This window comes from Hakea prostrata, chromosome 10 (assembly GCF_041222555.1).
Source record: "Hakea prostrata isolate BN-2017 chromosome 10, UWA_Hpros_2, whole genome shotgun sequence".
NCBI lineage: Eukaryota > Viridiplantae > Streptophyta > Magnoliopsida > Proteales > Proteaceae > Hakea > Hakea prostrata.
Window position 1 is genome coordinate 3,892,811 of NC_142609.1, and position 21,881 is coordinate 3,914,691.

At 36.0% G+C, this 21,881-nt stretch overlaps 2 protein-coding genes across 2 annotated transcripts; both read right to left on the minus strand.

Moving 5' to 3' along the window:
- Positions 1-3,219: 3,219 nt before the first annotated feature.
- LOC149001562 (short-chain dehydrogenase/reductase 1-like) lies at positions 3,220-4,930 on the minus strand. The gene is made up of 5 exons (XM_089137164.1): positions 4,889-4,930; positions 4,568-4,811; positions 4,392-4,466; positions 3,994-4,179; positions 3,220-3,730 (listed from the first exon to the last, which is right to left on the minus strand). The coding sequence occupies exons 1-5, from the start codon at positions 4,921-4,923 to the stop codon at positions 3,374-3,376; spliced, it is 897 nt and encodes a 298-aa protein (XP_088993290.1). The 5' UTR covers positions 4,924-4,930; the 3' UTR covers positions 3,220-3,373.
- Positions 4,931-13,713: 8,783 nt separating this feature from the next.
- LOC149001563 (short-chain dehydrogenase/reductase 1-like) lies at positions 13,714-15,651 on the minus strand. Its single transcript, XM_089136807.1, has 5 exons — positions 15,314-15,651; positions 14,993-15,236; positions 14,795-14,869; positions 14,386-14,581; positions 13,714-14,067 (listed from the first exon to the last, which is right to left on the minus strand). Exons 1-5 carry the CDS (start codon positions 15,346-15,348, stop codon positions 13,715-13,717), a joined length of 903 nt encoding a protein of 300 aa, XP_088992933.1. The 5' UTR covers positions 15,349-15,651; the 3' UTR covers position 13,714.
- Positions 15,652-21,881: the final 6,230 nt, after the last annotated feature.

Consider the following 21,881-nt stretch of genomic DNA (forward strand, 5'->3'; position numbering starts at 1 on the left):
TGAACTCTGACAAAGAATATTCACCTCCTCTATCACTTCTAAGTCGTTTAATTTTCAAATTTAACTAATTTTCAAATCCACTCTTAAAAATTTTGAAATTTTGAAATGCTTCATCTTTTGATTTTAACAGATAAATATGACAATATCTAGAGAAATCGTCTAAAAAAGTAATTAAATACTTCTCTCCTCCTCGAGTTGTGAAATTCTTAAAATCACAAAGACCAGAATGTATTAATTTTAAAAGTTGTGTGCTTCTAGAAACCTGACGAAAATGTTTTTTAGTAATTTTTGTTTGAGTACACACTTCACATCTGTTAAAACCATTAGATGTATCTAATGAAATGTTATAAATTTTGGAAAACTGAACAATCTTCCTATAGTTCACATGTCCCAATCTACATTGCAATGTTTTAGGATCGATTAAACTTGAACTAACATGGTTTATGGTCTCATTTCCCAAACTTAGTTTATACATACCATTACTTAGATAAGCACGTTCAAATTAGAGAGAGTTAGCGCATAAAGTTACACTATGACTATGAAATGAAATACACATGCCAGCATTGCATAAAAGGCTAAGTGAAATTAAATTATTTTCTAAATTAGAAACTATTTTAACATATTTTAAAGTTAGTCTCTTAGCTGAAGATAGAATCATATTTGCAGTTCTTCTCTGGGTTACCATGGCTGATGCTCCATTTGCAACTATTAGTCTCTAAAACATCGATGTTGTTAGTCAGCAAGTTCTTATTGTGGCAAACATGACATGTGGCTCCTGAGTCCAACCACCAATCTGAAGAAGTATTGGTTTTGATTTCTTTTGCGCCCACCAAGGGTACAAAGTGTCTGGGCTTAGTATTATCAGTCATCATATTGACTTCTTTCTGTTTAGTGTGTTCATCACTCCTTTTTGGTAGTCTACAATCAACCGCATAGTGTCCCCATTTTTCACAGTTGTGGTACTTGCCCTTCTTTAAGATAGTCTTTTTGGCCTCCAACTTCGTGGCTTCACTTTTGTATGGCTTGGTTTGCTTGGAATTATGCTTGGGATGAGTGACTATATTTGCAACAGATTTTTGTCTATTCACCATCTCCAAGTTATTTCTATGTCTATTATCATCTTCAGTTCGTATGAACCGTTTGAGATCATCCAGCCTCACATGTACCTTTTTCCTATACATCGCAGTCTTAAATGAGTGTCAGGTCGATGGTAGCTTATAAATAATTGCCCCAATAAGAAATTGATCACATACATTTATTTTTTCTGTAACTAGTTTGAATATTAAGTTTTCAAGATCTGTAACTTGAGGGAGTATTTTTTTGTCTTCAACAATTTTGAAGTCCATGAATTTGTCCACTAGATGAGTTTTGGACAATTCTTCTTTCTTCTTATATTGAGCATCAAGGTTGTCCCATATTTCTTTAGCACTTTCAAACCGGCTATAGGTTTCTTCAAGTCTATCTGACAGGACACTCAACAAATAGTCTCTGCAGAATTCCTCATCTCTTGTCCATTGTAATTCATCGATTTTCTCAACAATATCTTCACAAGAGGTTTGTACTGTATAAAATAAATTCAGAAACTTTAATCCTGTGTCTTTCTTTTCTAGGTATTAAACTCAGATCTATTAAATGTCTGCAATTTGACCATGTCAATTGAAACAACATCCATTACAATTCTGAAAAGTAAAATCACAAAAAAATAATTTATTGTGATTATAATATTAAATAATTAAGAAGATAAACAACACCATTTACCAAATAAAGAATAGATAAGATAAACAACATTGAAAACATTCCATAATGCCAACCTCACTTTTTTTTTTCTTTCAAGGAATGACTTCTTGTCATCGTCACTTTTCAAAAATAATCGATTCACACTTGAAGTACAATAACAAAAGCATGTGGTTCAAAGAACAACAATCAATTCAAAAAAAAAAAAAAAAAAAAAAAATTGCTTTCAATCACCATAATCAATTGTCAGAGTATAAACAAAAATACTTTGATCAACCCGTCACTTCAATTCAAATTGTTAGAATAGCGAGTCAAAGGTGAAAAATCCAACGTAAAGCTCCTTTCACCTTTGTCAAGAATAACTTTTGATAAAGATTGTTTTTCTTTGATTAAACAATCTTTAACCCTCTTTTTCAAAGTAAAAACCAATGATGATAATAACAATGTTACCTTTTCTTGTCAGAGGGTTAACAGAAATCAAAGGTTCCGTAATGCGATTTAATGTAATTTAAAGAGAAGCCATCCTTATTCTGAAAATAAAGTCTCAGAAAAAACAAGTAATGATTCTCGTCGAGTCAAATATTTAATTCTCAAAAAATGATATTTTATGCATTCCGTCTAAATTTCATTCTTTCTAGGTCTAGAAGATTACTTGAGAACAAAAATTTTATTCTTCAAAACAAAATCAGTAAAGATGGAGGGAGCCAGTTACATGTGCGGAAGAATTACTCACTGTAAATTGCAGATAACTTCAAGCAACGTTTGATCACCTTTTAAACTTTATCGAACAAAAACTTCTCCAGAAAGATAACGAAAATGCTTTAAGATTGTTAGGGTTAGGGTTTAAACACCAAGTTACTTAAGGTATCATACCCTGAGTATCTAGATTGGAATATCCAGACCATTGCTTCCAGCTAATATTTTTAGAATTACATTGAGTTCTATTGGTAATTGGAACATAAATTGGGTATGACTCAAATACCTCAACACTTTAGTTTTTAGGGGCCTTGAACATGTCATCTTCATTCAAAAATTTTGAAAAGGAAAAACCTTGATCAAGTACTCCATCCGGACAGAATACTGAGCCCTGACCATCGGTGATGGTGGGAGGTATTAATCTGAGGGAAAATCCTATTTTGTGGGAGGTTGGGAAGGTAACAAGAACAGGGAAGACCAGGTCTGGCCAGAGATGGAGAGGTTGCAGGAGATAAAGGAGGAGGAGGGGGAGGAGGAAGACCAGTCACTTCTTCGGCCATCTTCTTTCATCCCAAGCTTATTTCAAGATTGAGAACTCTTGTCTGACCTTAAAATCATGAATTGAAGTCGAGTAATTTCTGTTCTACAATTGATGGCAATCTAAAGCTATCTCTTTAGAAATAAATAAAGAATTCAGAAACCAATTTAACCAAATATAGTTCACTACCAATTGAAACATTCTTTATCTAGCACTGTAAAAATGTTTTATTAATACATAAGGCAAAAGAACAATGAATGAAAATAAGGTAACTCCAGCTTTATTCTCTCATGAAGAGAATCCTGAACAACTTCCAACCACAAGAATGAAGATGTTCTTTATCCCCAACCCTCAACTAGGAAAAAAAAAATAATAATAATAATAAAATAACAACCCGAACATCATTCACTCGAAGGAAGATACTTCTTTCTGGAAAAAGAACAACCCAGTAGGACCATCGTCGGGCAGCAAAGCCAACTTAACAGGACCTGCTGCTCCTTCCTCAACAGTATATCTCCCTATGTTGCAGTTAAAATCAGTTTTGACGAAACCTGGGCAGACACAATTTATTCGAAACTGGGGGAATTTTTTTGACAGAATTCTTGTGTAGGCATTCAAAGCTGCCTTAGACGTATTATAAACAAGCGAGCTTTGACCCTCCTTGAAATCCTTCAGAAACTTGTTCAATAACTCGTCCACTCTCTGTTCTGTGAGGCCATTCACATCACTTAGCACTTCCTTGACCCAGGTGTCTGGGATGTTCTACAGCCACAAAAGTGAAAAGAGATCAGTAACCTAAAATTGCCTGCTTCTAGTGAAATTTGTATACGAAACCATAATTATTGAGGTAGTAGATTATCAAGTACAGCTGGGTTTAGCATTCAAGAACTTAAGAGGCTACCCCTCAAATAGTTTGTTTCATCCAGAGAACAAAAATATTTGTTTCAGCAATCTGCTAATGCACATGAGCAAGTTCTTAGGTGCAACCACCAATATCTTTACTAGATCGAATTTGTTATCAGTACCTGTAGCTTCCCTACACTGGAAGAAACATTTACAATTCTGGGGGAATCAGATAGCTTAAGGATGGGCAGAAGTGATTCAGTCACTCTTTTGGTTCCATAGTAGTTCACTTGTATGCATTCTTCAGCTGTCTCATAATATTGCCCCGATACCGCCAGTTGCATAAGTTTAGCTGACTTCTCTTCGGGCTGCACAGGTTGAAACATTCTGATTTAGTGCAGAAAGAGTTTATCACAAGCCACAGTTTAAGAATTAAGCTTAGAACTTGTAATCATTTCAGATATTTGAACGGAAATAAGTTTGACAATTGTTAGGAAGCTAGGATTATTTTTAACCTAATCTTATTGTGGGAACCATAGAATATGAATTACAGAAACTAAGAGAGAAATCAAAGACTTACAGTAGCATCCATTGTGGTTAAGGTTTCACGATCACTGTCATCCAACTTAACTCCATTAACACCTGCGTTGTTCACCTGGAACAAATTTCAGTTTAAATCATTCAGACAATCTAATGTGGATTCCAGGAATTTATACAACTACATTCCAAGGAAAGTCTCCGCAATGATATAGTTACCAAGATATCGAGCTTTCCAAACTGGGTTTTGATGAAATGAGCAAATGAAGCAATACTAGCAGGGTCCTTCACATCCAGCTGATAAAAAACCACATTGGATAATCCAGAATCTTTGAGTTTCTCAACAGTTTCAACACCCCTCTTCTTGTCTCTGGCTGTCATAATCACTTTTACACCATTGGAGGCTAACTGACGACATATCTCCAATCCAATCCCTCTATTGGCTCCTGTAACAACTGCCAATCTGCAAGAAAACGCTTGGTGAGGATAATTGGTAGATGGATATTCTTAGGAATTCGTTGAATGATCCAGAAGAGTTACCTCTTTGATGCAGAATTTGTGTGTGCGTCTGCCATTCTTAGACTATGGTGTTGGATGATGAGACGTGAAGCTGAGGTCTGGAGCCTATTTATAAGGATCTTTGATAGAAGACAGACGGTGGAGTTGGTGTCATGCTGTCGAGTGCCATTACGTCATTATGAATCGAGCTATTCTGATAGAAATCCAGAAACCGTTTCCATTTGTTCTTTCGTGTGTAGATTTGCTCTCAGTGATGAGAGAAGCATACATATTTTAAATGATCAAATCGCCACATCAGCATTTAGAAATCATAAAATTCACTCAGAGCAAAACTTGGAAACCCAGTTTAATATTTAGCAGTCAGTCATCGTTTGAACTTAGAAATTGGAGGCCAAGATAATAAAATGAAGAATACCCTGAAATCTTCATTAGAGACTACGCGACTAATCAATTCGTCAGCCCTTATGTCATCATTGAGAGTTCAGAATCAAGGTGATGAACTCAAGCCCAACCGTCAAGAGCATTAAAAATTATTGATAGTTCTCTCTCTCTCTAGATTATTTGACTACACTAATTGGTACAGAGTTCAATTTGAAAGCATCATGCAAAGAAGAGCGAATGTTCGTATCTCAACAATACAATAAATTGCATTACTTGATGAGGTAAATCAGTTGAAAGAAGTAAATCGAAACCTCCAACAAATGAAGCAAGAGATTTTGCACCAACTTCCTACAATACTTCTAACACTCATCAAACAACTTCTACAATAGATTGATCAAACTTTTCACATTCCAGAGAAGCGCCGAAGTGAGGATCGTGATGGCTTTTCAAATTCTACATACATTCAATCCTCATAAGTGCATCCACAAACACTTTGGGCAATTGAGCAACTAGCACGAGCCTTGGAGCAATCCGATAAAAGCATATGGGTAGACGTAGACGACTTTAACGGTAAGCTTGATCCCGAACTCTATGTTGATTGGACTGCTTCTATTAAAACTTTTATTAAATAGAAAGAATTATCGGAAGAGAGAAAAAAAATTGATTTTATAGCCACAAAACTTAAGGGTCATGCCTTGATTTGATGGCGACAATTTTAACAAAGTCAAGAAAGGAGAGGACTCCGCTCAATTAACAGGTGGAAAGATATGAAAGAAAGATTAACAAGAAATTCCGTCCTCTTGATTTCTCTCAGACTTTATATAAAAAAATTTCACCATTTTCGGCAAAGAAATGATCAAAGTGTGAATGATTACATTGAAATTTTTTTAAAATATTTATGTCACATCTTGATTTACAAGAAAATGATGATAAATGGGTGGCTAGATATGTTAGCGGTCTAAAGCTTTCTATTCCAAATGAGATTGCTTTCCACCATTTGAACACCCCTGATGAAGCTCACCAATTAGTCATCAAAGCCAAAGAAAAATTGAAGAGAAATTCTTCTAGGCAGTTTGAGAGGGCTCCCAATATTACTATGAGAGATAAAATTATTGCAAGGAACTATTCAAGGTCTAAAAGTGATGAAAAACCAAAACCCATGACCAAAGAACAAAATAAGGGTAAGGAAAATTCTATATGTGTTATCGATGTGGGGATGTGGGTCATTTTTTCATTTTCTTGTCCTACTAAAAAGAAAGAAAATCAAATCAATTTGATTGAGGGTGATAGTGATAAAATTACCTATGAAAATTGCCAAGAATATGCAATCCCTCAAGAGTATTGTGATCCCGATAGTGAGGCCAAAAGCCTTGTCATTAAGCGTGTTTTGACTGCACTTAAGTGTTTAGAAGATGACCAATGGTTAAGAAACAATATTTTTCACACTTATTGCACCACTTATGAAAAGAAATGTCTAGTATTAATTGATTATGAAAGTTGTGAAAATATGGTTTCTAAAGAAATGGTTAAATAATTAAATTTGATTTGTGATAACATCCTAACCCTTGTCGCATCTCTTGATTTAAAAGCGGAGGGTGAAATCCCCGTTAGAGAAAGATGTTTAATTAAATTATCTATTGGTACTTATTTTGATGAAATTTGGTGTGATGTGTTGCCTATGGATGCTTGTCATGTTTTACTTGGTAGACCTTGGCAATTTGTTAGGAAATTTAATCATAATGGGGAAAAGAATGCATATTCATTTGTATTGAATGGTAAGACATATTTGTTGACTCTGTTAAAAAATATTCCTCATCGTGGTACCTCAAAAAATGAAAAACAATTTTTTTTTTTTGTCTTTGAAACTCTTTGAACAAGCTTGCAAATAATAATTCTATGACATATGCTCTTGTTGGATGACAAACATGTGAAATAGAGAAGAAAATAGACATTCCCAAGTGTATAGAAGTCTTCACCAAAAAAAAAGTGTATAGAAGGGCTTTTAAATGAGTTCTCCGATGTAACATTAGAAAAACTTCCGGACAATTTGCCACCAATGCGTGACATCCAACACCGAATTGATTTGGTGCCAATTGCCACCTTACAAAATTTACCAAATTATAGGATCAGTCCAACCAAGTATGCTGAGTTACAACGCAAAATTTAAGAGTTATTAAAAAAGATGTTTATTCAAGAAAATTTAAGCCCATGTGCCGTTCTCGTTTTTCGTATTCCAAAGAAAGATGGATCTTGGAGGATGTGTATTGATAGTAGAGCAATACATAAAGTTATAGTTAAATATATGTTTCCCATTCCCCGATTAGATGATATGCTTGATATGTTGAATGATACAAAAATATTTTCTAAACTTCATCTTAAAAGTTGTTGTCATCAAATTCACATCCAACCAAGTAATGAATGGAAAATCACTTTTAAGACACTGGAATGACTCTATGAATGGCTTGTGATGCCATTTAGCTTATCCAGTATGCTAAGAACCTTTATGAGATTGGTGACTCAAGTGCTTAAACATTTTGTTGAAAAAATTTTGATTTTTGATTTTGATGATATTCTCACATTTAGTTCTTGTGATGAGCATATTAGTCACATGCATCAAGTTCTTGAGGTTTATGAAAAGAAAAATTATATTTAAATCTCAATAAATATTCTTTTGTAGTTAAAAGTGTTCCATTTTTAGGTTTTATTATCACTTCACAAGGGGTTAAAGCGGATGAAGCAAATATCAAGGCAATTGTGGATTGGCCAATTCCTCGGTCCTTAACTGAAGTGAGGAGCTTCCATAGTTTGGCTACATTCTACCGACGGTTTGTGAAAAATTTTAGTTCTATTATTGCTCCAGTAATCAATTGCCTCAAATCTAAATCTTTTATTTGGACCCAAGATGCTAATAAAAGTTTTAAACTAATTAAACAAAAATTAAGCAAGACTCCAATTCTTGCTTTACCTAACTTTGATGAAGCATTTGAAGTTGAATGTGATGCTTTACATATAGGCATTGGAGCCATTTTACACAAAACCCCATAGCTTACTTTAGTAAAAAACTTAATGATGCCAAAAGACGCTACTCTACTTATAACCTTGAATTTTATGCTATTGTGCAAGCTTTGCGATTTTGGCGTCATTATTTGACTCACAAAGAATTTGTCTTGTATACCAACCATGAGGCTCTAAAGTTTTTGAATTCTCAAAAGAAATTGAATTTAAGACATGCAAAATGGTTTCATATACAAATATATCCAATAAAAATCTAATTTTGGTGTCTCTATGTTTTTTAAACATAAAATGGAGTGTCAGTGTTTTAAGGCCTCCATTTTGGGGTGCCAGTGCAATTTGCTTTATTTTAAATTATCAAATCGCTACATCATCATTTAAAAATCATGAAATTCACTCAGAGCAAAACTTGTAAACCTAGTTTAATATTTAGGAGTTGGTCATCATTTTACCCTGGAGGCCAAGATAATAAAAAAGAAGATACCCTGAAATCTTTAGTAAAGACTAAACAATTAATCCATTCGTTAGCCCTTATGTCATCATTGATAGTGGAGAATAATAAAATGTTGGGATAATTACTGATGGCTTCCCCTTTATTATATAGAATTAACATATATAATTCCAATGTTGGCCAGTGAAAGGAAAAGGGCTGTCAAAATCACTGACTTCTGCATTATATAGAATTAACATATAGAATTTCCCTCTTTTTTTTTTTTTTTTTTGGGGGTATATGCCTATCTATCCCTTCTAGGTTACTGTAGGTTCTATTTTTCTTTCCACGGTATCTAGCATATTTGAGTCTGCCTAGATAGGCCCCAAGTGGTCATTTCAGTAAATCGACTAACCACACAACTTTGGAATATACCATACAGAATGACCACCCAACAACATCCTATCTGATTACCTTGAGCAGTAGAACTTCTTGCACAAAGTAAGAAATTATCATTTGGGAATTTTGCTATCATTTGTTTACTTTAACAATAGATGAGTGTCCCATGACAAAGACTTTTGAAAAACTACTTTTACTTTCTTTTCTTTTTTTCAACTTTTATTGTTTCTCTAATAAGCATCAATGTCTGGGGATTCATTTTTTCTTTATTTCACTTGAAAAAAAAAGAAAGAAAAGAGACATCACTCACAATAAAACAATGATAATCTGTTTTAACCACCTTAAAAAAGCTAACAATGACATTAGTAGCCAAACTCGACTTGCATTATAACACGGCTCTTAAGAAAGAATAAATCATGGTCAATTCAGAGACGTAAACTTAATTAATTTTTTTAAAGAAAAAAAACAACAATATGAGATTTAGATGTTTAGTGCATAGCAAATCAAATTTCAGAATAGATCAATTAATCAATCACTGTGAAGAAAATAGATCAGCAAAATGATCGGGCAATTGATCATATGAGAGATTCATACAAAAAAAAAAAAAAAATCTCATTCAACTATCATTTTCATGGCGTTGAAGATGTTTTGGGTAACCCTTCTTGACCAATTGATAGTGGGTGAAAAACAAATCAACACCCAAGACCTCATCATAAAATAACCAACACCCATAGAAAAAGCCAGTCATAGTTGGTGACGCTGACCACAACCTAGCTCAGATACAAATATTAAGAAATATCATCGAATATGGGTTCAAAATCATTTACCTTATTGATATTGACTACAAGGGATCTAGACACATGAGGTGCATCTTTGCATTCCTGTTCCCTTGATTTACTTTGCATACTTTGTAAGTTATTCCACGATTTCAAATCGACAAACCACAGTGATGGAGGTTCAAGATTAGCTTCTTTCCAAAGAGAAGTCACAAAGCAAAGGAAAATATTTGTTCATTCAGTTTGTTTAGTATTTCATCTCACTATTTATAATATTCTTTTCCTCATCTCTAATTCCTTAATTAGAGTTTTATTTAGACTCAACTAAATGAGGGAAAGTATCTGGTATGGTAGTTCGGTTGGGTAGTCACCACCGCCAGGTTCCTCTCCTTCTTTACCTAATTTTATTTTGGAATGGATGAATTTCTAGCGATTGGGTAAGGAGGAGTTTCGTACAACCTGTACAAGATTCGGTTTCCTAATATGGCATATATGGTTTGCTTGTAATTTGGTGATTTTTTGAAAAAAGGACACTCCGAATGTGGTTGCTCAACAAGCACAAAGGGTTGCAGATGAATTCTTAAAGATTTTGGCCGGAAAAAAAGGAGCCGATGGTCAACAGGTGGATTCTCAACAAGTGGACAACAGTTTAAATCAGGTGTCTTCCCTTCTATGTTTTTTCCCAATCTATATCTACAATGCTTACAGTGTTGTGTGAAGCTAGTTTTACAACATTTGAAGAGAGAAATGGGATTGGTTATGCTTTTCATTCTCCAAGTGGAATTTTGCCGCTTGCTCTTTCGGATCCAAAAAAGATTTCATCTATTTTAATGGGCGAAGCTTTGTACTTATGTGATGCTCTACATGATGCGAGTCGATGTAGATATAGGTGGATTCAAATATGTTCTGATAATCAAATGATTATTTGCTTCTTAATGGCATCAATTTAGACTTGGATGTTTGTCTTATTTTAGGAGACATTTTACGCTATGTTAGGCTATTGATGTATGTAATTTTATTTCAAAAGTGTCTGATGATCTAGTAGACACCTTGGCTAGGAGGGCCCGGTCAGTGTCGAGTTTGACTATTTGGCCCATTTCCTCTCCCTAGTTGGTGGATTTCCTACCTCCAGGTTGTATCTCTTGGTAGTCTTTTTACAGAATGCAGTTCTCTTACCCCCAAAAAAATAAAAAATTAAGTGAGGGAATGGAATATTATAGTCATTCTTACACTCAACCAAATAGCAAAATAGTTATCTAGGAATACGTACATACCGTAGCTAGCCACCTTGAACGAAAGGGGGGCCCCCCGCTACGAGCGAATAGAAACCAAGATGGCTCCGTGATGAAAGCAAGGTTCGATACATCGTTTGAAGTCGCCGTGTCGGTGGCTGGCGACACCACCGACACGGCGACAATCGCCGAAATGTCGGGCGATTTGTTGAAACCATAGACATAAGAGGGGTTCGTTGTCTCTTTTCCATTTTCTAGGGTTTGTTCTTGGGCAAGTGTGTGTCTCTGCTCGAAGCCTCGACGGCAACTCGGATAAAATCGGGGAAAGTTCATATTCCAACACATAGGGGTGGTCAAGCCCTATATGAAGCCTTGAATGCCAAAGATGTTGAGCAGCCCCACCTCGAGGTGGTTTCAGGTCCGCCTCACCGGCTATGATGCGATTCTCCGGTGTCGCAAATCGAAATTTGTCTCCCCTCCCCCAATGGCCAACGGTTGAAGGCACAACTCGAACCATTTTGTTTCTTGGATTCATGGTTGGACGGTAACCCGATGGGATAATCAATTATCCCAAAAGTACACCACATCTCTCACGGACTTGCCTTGAAAACTGAGGAATCCTTACCATCTTCATCTCCTCACCCGCTCTTCCTCTTTCGCCACCAACCGCCTCAAGTGCCAACGGTGGAGAGCATCGGTGATTTGGGAATTTTTGTTTTCGACATTTTCGAAATTTATCGCGATATCTCAACGACTTATCATCGATTTTTAGAAAAAATCGTGTCGGTCTTTCATTTCGTGTCGGGTCCTTCCGACAAGGCGATATGTCGCCGAATGTCGGCGACTTTTTATACCATGGATGAAAGAAACATACATATTTTCGAAATATTAAATTGCTACATCATCATTTAAAAAATCATAAAATCCACCTAGAGCAGAACATGGGAATCAGTTTAATATTAGGAGAGAGAGAGAGGAAAGGGTTGGGGGGCGGCTGTTTTAATTCTTTCTCCAAATATGAAATCTTCATTAGAGACTACACGTACGATTGACCCATTCATCTGCCCTTACGCCATCATGAGAGCAGAGCTGAGAAGTCAATGAAATGTATTGCTAATGGATATATAATCAGCGCACAAGACCATTTCATCCTTCATTAAAATGAGGTGCATGTAATTCCGTTTATGGCAAGGTCATTTTATAATTTTATGTCTATCGGAATTTATTTTCTTTAATTTTCTCTCTCTTGGCTCCAATGCCATAGTTGCCCCCTTCCATCTATATAACCACTAGTAAGTCTGTCTGTATCAGATATGAACAATGTAATCTTACACTCATGTGAATATGGCTGTATAAGTAGAGGGTCAATCTGATCTGAATTCTGGACTAGTTTTTCTTCCTCTACTCCAATTATGGTTCCAAATCTACGTAGCATTCCTGTGGCAGCACCTCGGACCAGCATGTCTCTTACGATGTTTTTCACATATACTATCTAAAGGTAAAGAGACAGAAGCTTTGGATCACTGGGTACCTCAAGAATTTCGCTCAGACATTGCCCTTGGCAGCATGGAGGTTCTCCTGCACCATAATAATGAGGTTAGTGATGAATCTGATGACGGGAATTCAAGTTCAGTTATGCAAGAACTGAACTGAAATCATCAATTTCTATGCTGTCCTTGTAGCAAGGATATATGGAAAGGGTGTGTTTTGGTGGTTTAATAAAAAGAAAATTACACATATATCGCTCAGAATATTTGTTTAGTGGTTTATCTTATTTGGATGCAGTGAAGTCTTAAGGGGGGGAAAAAAAAGTGACCATCTAGATAAGTGTTTAAAGAGGGAATACATAGAATGTGCAGATCGAAGCCGAATTTAATGCTTATGTAGATGAAACTAATGGTGGCAAGGCTGTTGAGGGCGTAAGATTCCACCAAGAGGGTAGAAGAAGACCAAAAGAGGTGTATTGGTGCTACCGTCAATGTGGGTGAGACCAATTGAATATTAATGGGAGCTCCATACGGAAACCCGAGTAACATAGGACCACAAGATATATCCAGGAACATGAGGCAAATATAGGTGTTTCAGCTCTTTCAGGGGTTGAGAATAAATTCTGAGGCATAAGTGGAAGCTTTAGTGGGTGGATTGGAAGAAGGCAAGAGAACTAAAACTGCAAAAAAAATTGGGTTAAATCTAATGCAGTGGCAATAGTGTTCTTGATAGTCAATAAAAACCCCCCTTGGTATATATTACAACAGTGGTGGGAATTATTGTCGTTCTTAGATTTCATAGAATGAAAATCAAACTTTACTACAGTGAAATAAATCTCGTGACAGATTTCTTGGCAAATGCAGCAGCAAAAAATCATACATTGTAACCAAGGAAACTAAGAATTTTATAAAGATTTCAAATATGATTCAGTACCAACGGTACTGGCATTCTTTATTCCATCAGTGTAAAGTTTTGCTAATACATAGGACCAAAGAACAATGCATGAAAATAGTTCTTCCAGCTTTATTCTCTCATGGAAAATATCTTAAACAACTTTCAACCAAAACAAGATGATCTTCATCCCCAATCCTCTAACATGGAAAAAAGATCATAACCATTACATAATTCATTAGAAGGAAGCCATTTCTTTCTGAACAAAGAACAACCCAGTAGGACCATCGTCAGGCAGCAGAGCCAACTTAACAGGGCCTGCTGCTCCTTCTTCAACAGTATATCCCCCCATGTGGTAGTTAAAATCGGTTTTGATATAACCTGGGCAGACACAATTTACTCGGAATTTGGGGAATTTTTTGGATAGAATCCTTGTGTAGGCATTCAGAGCTGCTTTAGACATACTATACGCAGGCCAGCCTTGAGTCTCCTTGAAATCCTTCAGAAACTTGTTTAGTACCTCGTCCACTCTCTGTTCCGTGAGGCCATTGGTATCACTCAGCACTTCCTTGACCCAGGTGTCTGAGATGTCCTACAGCCACAAAATTACAAAGATATTAGTCACTCAAAACAAATTATCATACTTACTGGCTTTCTTTAACGTTTAACTTTTGAGGAAGGACAGGGCTCAAGTCGTGGAACAAATTTGTATGGTGAATCCATAACAGTTGAGATAGTAGTCTGTTAAGTATTTAAGTGCAGCTGCGTTTATTATATCAAGAGCTTAAGAGGTCATTCATTACCCCTCAGATATTTTGTTTCATCCATTTAACAAAAATATTTGTCACCAATCCTCCAACTCAAATAAGCAAGTTTTTAGGTGTATCTACCAATAACTTTACAGGGTCAGATTTGTTATCAGTACCTGTAGCTTCCCTGCAGAGGCAGAAACATTTACAATTCTGGGGGAATCAGATAGTTGAAGGACGGGAAGAAGTGAGTCAGTCACTCTCTTGGTCCCATAGTAGTTGGCTCGTATACATTCTTCAGCTGTCTCATAATTTTGCCTCGCCACTTGTCTAAATTTAGCTAGTTTCACTTCTGTCTGCACAATTTGAAACAATCTGATTCAGTACTTAGTGCATGCAGAGGAAGAGTTTATCACACGTGACCGTTAAGAATTATGCTTAGAATTTTTAATCAATTCAGATATTTGAACAGAAATGAATTGATAATTGTTAGGAAGCTAGAATTGCTTTTTGACATAATCTTATTGCAAGAACCATAGAATATGTGCAGAAAGTAATCAGAGACTTACAGAAACATCCATTGCCGTCAGGGCTTCAGTAGCACCATCATCTAACATAATTCCTGAAACAGCTGCATTGTTCACCTACAACAAATTCAGTTTAAATCATTCAGCCAATCTGATCTAGATTCCAAGAATTTCTACAACTAGATTCCAATGAAAGTCTCTCGAATGATACAATTAGAAATATGGAATTTCTATAGTTACCAAGATATCAAGCTTTCCGAACTGGGTTTTGATGAAATGAGCAAATGAAGCAATACTAGCAGGGTCCGTCACATCCAGCTGATGAAAAACCACATTGGGTAATCCAGACTCTTTGAGCTTCTCAACAGCTTCAACACCCCTCTTCTCGTCTCTTGCTGTCAAAATCACTTCTATACCTTCGAAGGCTAACTGGCGACATATCTCGAATCCAATTCCCTTATTGGCTCCTGTAACAACTGCCAATCTGCAAGAAAACGCTTGGTGAGGATAATTGGTAAATGGGTCTTCTTAGGAATTCGTTAAATGTTCGATAACAATTACCTCTTTGATGAAGAACTTCTGTGTGCGTCTGCCATGTTAGACTATGATGTTCGATGATGAAAAGTGAAGCTGAGGGTTTGTAGCCTATTTATAAGAATCTTTGATAGAAGAAGAGGGTGAAATATGTGTGATGCTGTCGAGTGCCATTACGTCATTGCAAAACGAGAAATTCTGATAGAGATCCAGGAACTAGATCCATTTGGACTTCCGTGACCAGATTTTGCTCTCAGGGACTAGAAAATCATACATATTTTCAAATGATCAAATCGCTACATCCTTATTTAGAAATCATTCATAGAATTCACTCAGAGAAAAACATGGAAACCCAGTTTAATATTTAGGAGTCGTCCATCGTTTTACCTTCGTGCCAGAACTTGGAGGCCAAGAAAATAAAAAGAGGGAAAACCCTGAAATCTCTTATTAGATCATCCATTCGTCAGCGCTTACGTCACCATTGAGAGTTGAGAGGGAAAATTACATGATTATCTCCTTTTAATTTTCATTTTACAAAAGTAAACTACCTAATGTTTTAATCAACAAAAGTAGCTAAAACTTAATTTGCATTTACAAAACTATTTAAGGGACATGGCCGGGCCGACAAGAAACAAGGTTTGGTTGGGAGGGGCCCAAAAACGTCGGATGGGGCAAGTACTTTGAAGCCCCCCCCGTCCGTTGCGGCCCTGTCTGGTTTTGGTCCGCGGGTTCCGTCGTCCAAGTCAACCGTCGTCCCGCCCTAAAATAGTGCATTTAGATATTTTTATCCCTAAAATTGACCATACAAATATGGGAGTGAAAATGTCCAAGCGGTATGAAAGATTAGTGAATTTTCCTACTGGACAGAATAGTAATTTTTCCTCTTCAATACAGTTAGTTTTAGCGGTTGAAAATGTCTAAGGGGTGAAAAATCACTATTTTGGTTAGTTTGTAAACCCAAACTTAGTTTTATCTAGTTTTGTTAAGTAAAATATTGAATGATTACTTTTGTAAAAGAATACCTAAAAGAAGCTAATCACGTAATTTTCCCGAGTTGAAAATTCAAATTGTGGGGCCTGCGATCACTAAAAAGCTCTTAATTTTGCTGCTGCTGATAAGCTCCTGTAGACACGGACTTCTCTCCACATTCCCGTACCTCTCGTTCTTTCTAAACTTTTGCTGAAAGGAATGATTAGGATCCACAACGGTGTTCAAAGTACGATCTCGTTCAATCTCCTGTCATAACAATCCTGGTATCCCCAACCTACTATTAGATCTACGAGAACCCTCCATTTCCATGTCCAAAATAACAAGTTCTTTGATTAACCAAAGAAGAATCAGCATCGTTCTATGGGGTTTCAATCTCATATCAATCAGGATGGGTTCTTCTATTTCTAGATCAATCCACATTGGTTAATAGATCGATGATTTCTTCTAATGTGATCCATTAGCTAACTAGGATGCTTGATAGGTTAAGAAGAAAGGGCAAGAAGAAGAAGAAGAGGAAGGCTAAGATAGTAAATTAGGTTTGTAGAGAGTAATACTCAAGGTACGCAAGTTCGTGCCCAATTTCAAGGCGTCCGGTGGTTGGCAAACCAAAACAGCCACCGAAACTCGAACTAACGATCGGTGGTATCTTCGCCATTTATCTTCAAACTGGTGATTTCTCAAGATATATCGCCGAAAACCATCGTCACAACACCACCGTCCTTCATAGTTCAGAATCTTATTCATGGCTTCCGAAAAGCAAACGTTGTTGATGCCCTTGGTCTTCTCTAATTAACTCATCTGCAGACTAATACAAATCACAGAGTAAACTTCGCTTTGGGTTTACCCTCACTTTGTCGTTCTCTGCGTTATCCCCGTCTTCGATGGAAATAGGGCCAAGAAAAGAAGAATCTGATTTTCTTTGCACAAAATCACAATCTGAAGCAGCTTCTTCATCATTAGATGGCTTCTTCTCCAACTCTAATTCCAGCTCCGATTCCGACTTTTGGTTTCCGGCTTTGGTCAAGCAAAGATGGATGAGGAAGATGAACATTAGAATTGCATTTGAGCTACACACGTGATTCATGTAGGACCATGGAATTGTAAAAAATAAAAATAAATAATGACTAAACATAAACATATCTATACATGACTTGACTAGTTAAGTACATGACTTGAATTAGTTTCTATTAAATATTATTTTGTTATTTTTTTAAACTTGGCAATTGCCACAAACGTTTTGCAGGATATGTTACATTATTTAATTATTTTTTAAACTTTACATTTGCAGTTTCCAACCGTACATGACTTGACTAATTGAGTACATGACTTGACTTAATTTCTATTAAATATTATTTTGTTATTTTTTTAAACTTGACAATTGGGACTAATGTTTTGCAGGATATGTTACATTATTTTATTATTTATTAAACTTTACATTTGCAGTTTGCATATGTCGGCGAAATTGAGATTTCGCACATTGGTAATACATTAATAATAATGATAAACAAATTACAAGGTTTGACCACGAATTTTAAAAAATACAGATGATAAGGTTGTAATTTATTTATAATATAAGGAGATAATTGTAATTTTCAAAAATATATGCGAAATGAAAAAACAATTTTCATTTGAAGAAAAAAAAAGGCAAATTGTATTGGAAATCTTTTTTGCTGATTTGCTCCCCACTAAAGATAGTGTATTTTAAAGTCTCTCAATCTTTTTTCAAAGGCTTGTATTAAATTACAACAAATTGACCGATAGAGTATTTGATACAAGATGATACATCTCTTAAGATCACTTGACCAATACAATACTTGATACCAATGCTTTAAACCTTACATTCGAGTACCCTTAGTCATTGCTGAACTCTGATAGGTCAATAAAATGTTTAATCATCTTCCTCACTTTAAAAACTAATACGAAAGTCTTTTTGAGATGAAAATCTTTTGTCTACACGGGAATTTAATCTATGAGAGTGAAGATCTTGCCAAAAGAGTAGAAGACCAAGAGAGATTTATTTGTGCAATCCCCAATTAGGGAAGGGAAGCACCATAGGAAACCCAGGTAATGTAGAAGCCAAACAAGATGCAAATCTTAAAGGTGTTAAAAAAAAAAAAAAAACAAAAAGAAGAAGAAGAAGAAGAAGAAGAAGAAAGAATCGAAAGAAAGAAAAAGAAGTTGGGTATAATCTAATACCCAGCAAACAAAAGCACCAAAATACCAAATATAATAGGAAGCACCAAAAACCAACCCAACCCAAATCCACTACCTCTTTTTCCTCCCCCCCCCATGAGACTTTGGGAAACTTGGAAAATCAAGTAGGATCATTCCTAAATCTTCCATTAGGTCTCTCTCTATGTTAAGACTTCATTTCTAAATCTTCTCACATTTTTTTTTTTTTTTGGATTTAATATTGTGAATGAAATATCTATATTTTGTAACGTAACTAACTATCATGAATCGTTTGGTTTGCATCAAATTTTTTACTATTGAAATCATGTGTACCGTGTACGTGTGTTTATTTATTTATTTTGGTTGATTTTATAAGTTTTTTTATGAAAGAAAACATTCATTAAAACTTAAAAGAGTTATTATGTAAGAGACTTTTTTGTTTTTTCGTGTGTGAATAATCCTCATGCTTCAATTTACCTATATAATTTGTAGGGGACCTAGGGGTTAAAATGTTACTATCAATATTTAACCTACATTTTTAATGCAAATGTCCCACAAAATCTGTGTGGACCCATGTTTGAATATGATAAAATAATTTAAAGGTGAGACCTCCAGTGAACCCCAACCCATACAATATTTATGGTGAAAAAGTGTTTGTGCTCCCTTGACCAGGAGGTGATCCGGCCTCTAATTATTTGGCCCCCCTCCCCATGTTAAATTCGGATATTTATCAACTCCTGTTTTGAACGCTCAAGTTCCATCCGGTTGACTGCAGTAAAGGAAGTGTCATATTATATAATCCACCTACAGTTACGAAGTTTCTAACTCTTAATCACTTCATCCTTCTAATGGAGTCTCTCTCCTCTTTTGGCCTCCTCTCCTCTGCCTTCTCCTTCTTGGACTTTAGCAACAACAATTCACCACCACCTACTTTGCTGCACCCACACAAAATCCTTCTTCCAACGTAATGCCCCATTCGAGCTCCTCATCAACCACATTTATGTATTGTCACACACCTCTAGATTTTGAGCTTCCCCTAAAGAATCCAATGCTCTCATAGCAAAGTAATAAATTCTTCCTTGTTCAGGTTCTTTGAAGAGCAATAGAAGGACCTTTATAAGCTAGCTCCCAATCGTAATTCCTATCTAGACCGAAATCTCTAGGGTCTGTTTGGTTACATGAATCCAGAGATTTGAAATCTTTGGATTCACAAATGAGAAATTTTTACCCGTTTGATTGTATGAATCCATGGATCCTTGAAATCTAGAGATTCACCTTTTTAAACTAAAAATGTGAATTTGTAGATTTATGGGTTTAAGGATTTCATCCCAACTATAAAAACGTTAAACATTTGAAACCACAACTCAATAAATATTTTTTCATGATAAATCTACAAATTTTATTCCAAAGATTCAAGCTAACCAAACAGTTAATTTTATGAACTATGACTCCAAAGATTTGAAGTCTATAGATTTGAAATCTCTAGATTTTTGAAATCTACAGACTCCCAAGTAACCCCCATCCATCTGTTTCAGATCTTCATCATAGTCAGGAAGATTAAACTTGGCCTCTTTGTTGAAACCAACTAAGCAACTTTACGTTGATATTTTATTTTTGTATTAAATTTAACTTTTTGAAGTATAACTTTAACTAAAGTAAACTAACATAGGGTTGGATTGGGCTGGGCTGGGTCGAGTTAGCCTATGGGCTAAACCATAAACTGACCTAACCCAACCCTCTTGGGTCTCATTATTTTGGAACCCAAGCCCACCCCTTTGGGTTGACAAAATAAGGCTTGGCTTAGGGTGGGTTTGGGCGAGCCGGGTCAATTTCATTGACACCCCTAGGAACAACAATAATTGAACTTGCCCAATTGTTCAGATATCCTCAATAATAGAAGCCACATTATATGGCTATGGGAGAAAGAGGTCATTTAACCAGTCCACCAAAGTTGCACAGTAGAATTGGATAACCACAGAACCATATTGGGCCTCCATAGCCCACTTCAATCCTTCAAAGAGAACCGACTTTTTGCCCCACAAGACACAATAGATGGAATTGCATGTGCTTCTACGAGCTCACCTGAAATCTTCCTTCCAACAAAACTGATGCCACCATGGTGATCTTCCAACGATAATGATGTTGGGTTTGAGTGTCTTGTATTATGTGGGTCCATTAATTATAGTGTTTGCTGTATAGGTTTTCTGAAATAATTGAACTTCTTTTCTCTCTGGTGGACGTAGGTAGGGTTTTGCCGAAGTAAGTTAAATTCCTCTTGCATGTTTTGCTTGTGTTCTTATTCGTTCGTTGTTGTGCATCCGTATCTCCAACAAATTATATCAAAGCAAAGTTCGGTCACGCAGGGGCGGAGCCAAGATTGAACATTGGGGGGCGAATATACCGGGCCAATGCAGACCCACAGTGAGCCCATTTTATAATATTTTATTATATTTTGACGTGTGGGGCTTACATTAAAAATTTAGGTAAATTAAGCTGAAATTCTAAGCGAGATTTAAATTTCCATTAATACGAATGAAATTTTAGGAAAAAATTTTAGGATTAAAAAAAAAATCAATGATTATGATTAGATCTGATAAAATTTTATTTTTAATTTTTGGAGGGGGCCAAATAGTGGTATTTCACACGTAAAATGAGAAAAATTAGGAAAATATGTAGGCATTTCTAAAATTTCAAAAATTGGGGGGCATGGCCCCTGGTCCCTATGTGGCTCCGCCACTAGTTCGGTGGATCGTCATCGGAGGGGTGCGAAGATCCAGGAAGGAGATGAACATGGCTCTTGGTCCCAATGGGGCCAAGAGTCGTTGGATCGTCAATGTAGGGGTGATTCTGGGAATTTAAAGATGAGAACGTGAAATTGTTTTTTTATCTTTTTTTTCTTGTGATGGTTTAGATCTGAGTTAAAGATCCATGAACCTTAAAAAAAAATGATGATCTTGGTTTAAGATCGTCCACGATCAAGAAAGAAGAAAAAAAAAAAAAAAGAAGAAAAAAATGGTTGTACGGAATTTGCTCAGCCGGTTGGGTTTGAAGTTTTATAACTTTTTATTGTTTTATTTTGATGAAATGATTACGGTCTCCCCCCCCCCCCCCACAAAAAAATTGGGTCGATGGAAGAAAAGACAAAAGGAAAAGGTTTTTGTTTTATTTTTATTATTGGATCAGTGCCATATAGGTTGTTTCAATAGGATTTTGTGAGAATGTGTTTTGTATGGGGTTAGGTGTTCTTAAGGTTTTAGTTCAAAGTCACATGGGCTCAAATGTGATATCCATGCCTCTAATCTCTAGACAAATCATAAGAGAACAATACTCGAAAATACTTGAACGGATGAGAGGCCTCCTGATGAGCGCTAAGCATTCAATGCACCTCAAAGCATTTAATGTTGAATTTAATGCTTTGATAGACGTTTGGATA

Excerpts from the sequence above, each read along its gene's own strand:
- LOC149001562 (XM_089137164.1), bottom strand. The coding sequence starts at position 4,923 with ATGGCAGACGCACACACAAATTCTGCATCAAAGAG. Across the intron at positions 4,180-4,391 it reads TAACCACAATGGATGCTACT|CCCGAAGAGAAGTCAGCTAA; the intron begins GTAAGTCTTTGA and ends CAACCTGTGCAG. Across the intron at positions 3,731-3,993 it reads CCAGTGTAGGGAAGCTACAG|AACATCCCAGACACCTGGGT; the intron begins GTACTGATAACA and ends TTGTGGCTGTAG.
- LOC149001563 (XM_089136807.1), bottom strand. The coding sequence starts at position 15,348 with ATGGCAGACGCACACAGAAGTTCTTCATCAAAGAG. Across the intron at positions 15,237-15,313 it reads AGAAGTTCTTCATCAAAGAG|ATTGGCAGTTGTTACAGGAG; the intron begins GTAATTGTTATC and ends GTTTTCTTGCAG. Across the intron at positions 14,870-14,992 it reads TCGGAAAGCTTGATATCTTG|GTGAACAATGCAGCTGTTTC; the intron begins GTAACTATAGAA and ends AATTTGTTGTAG.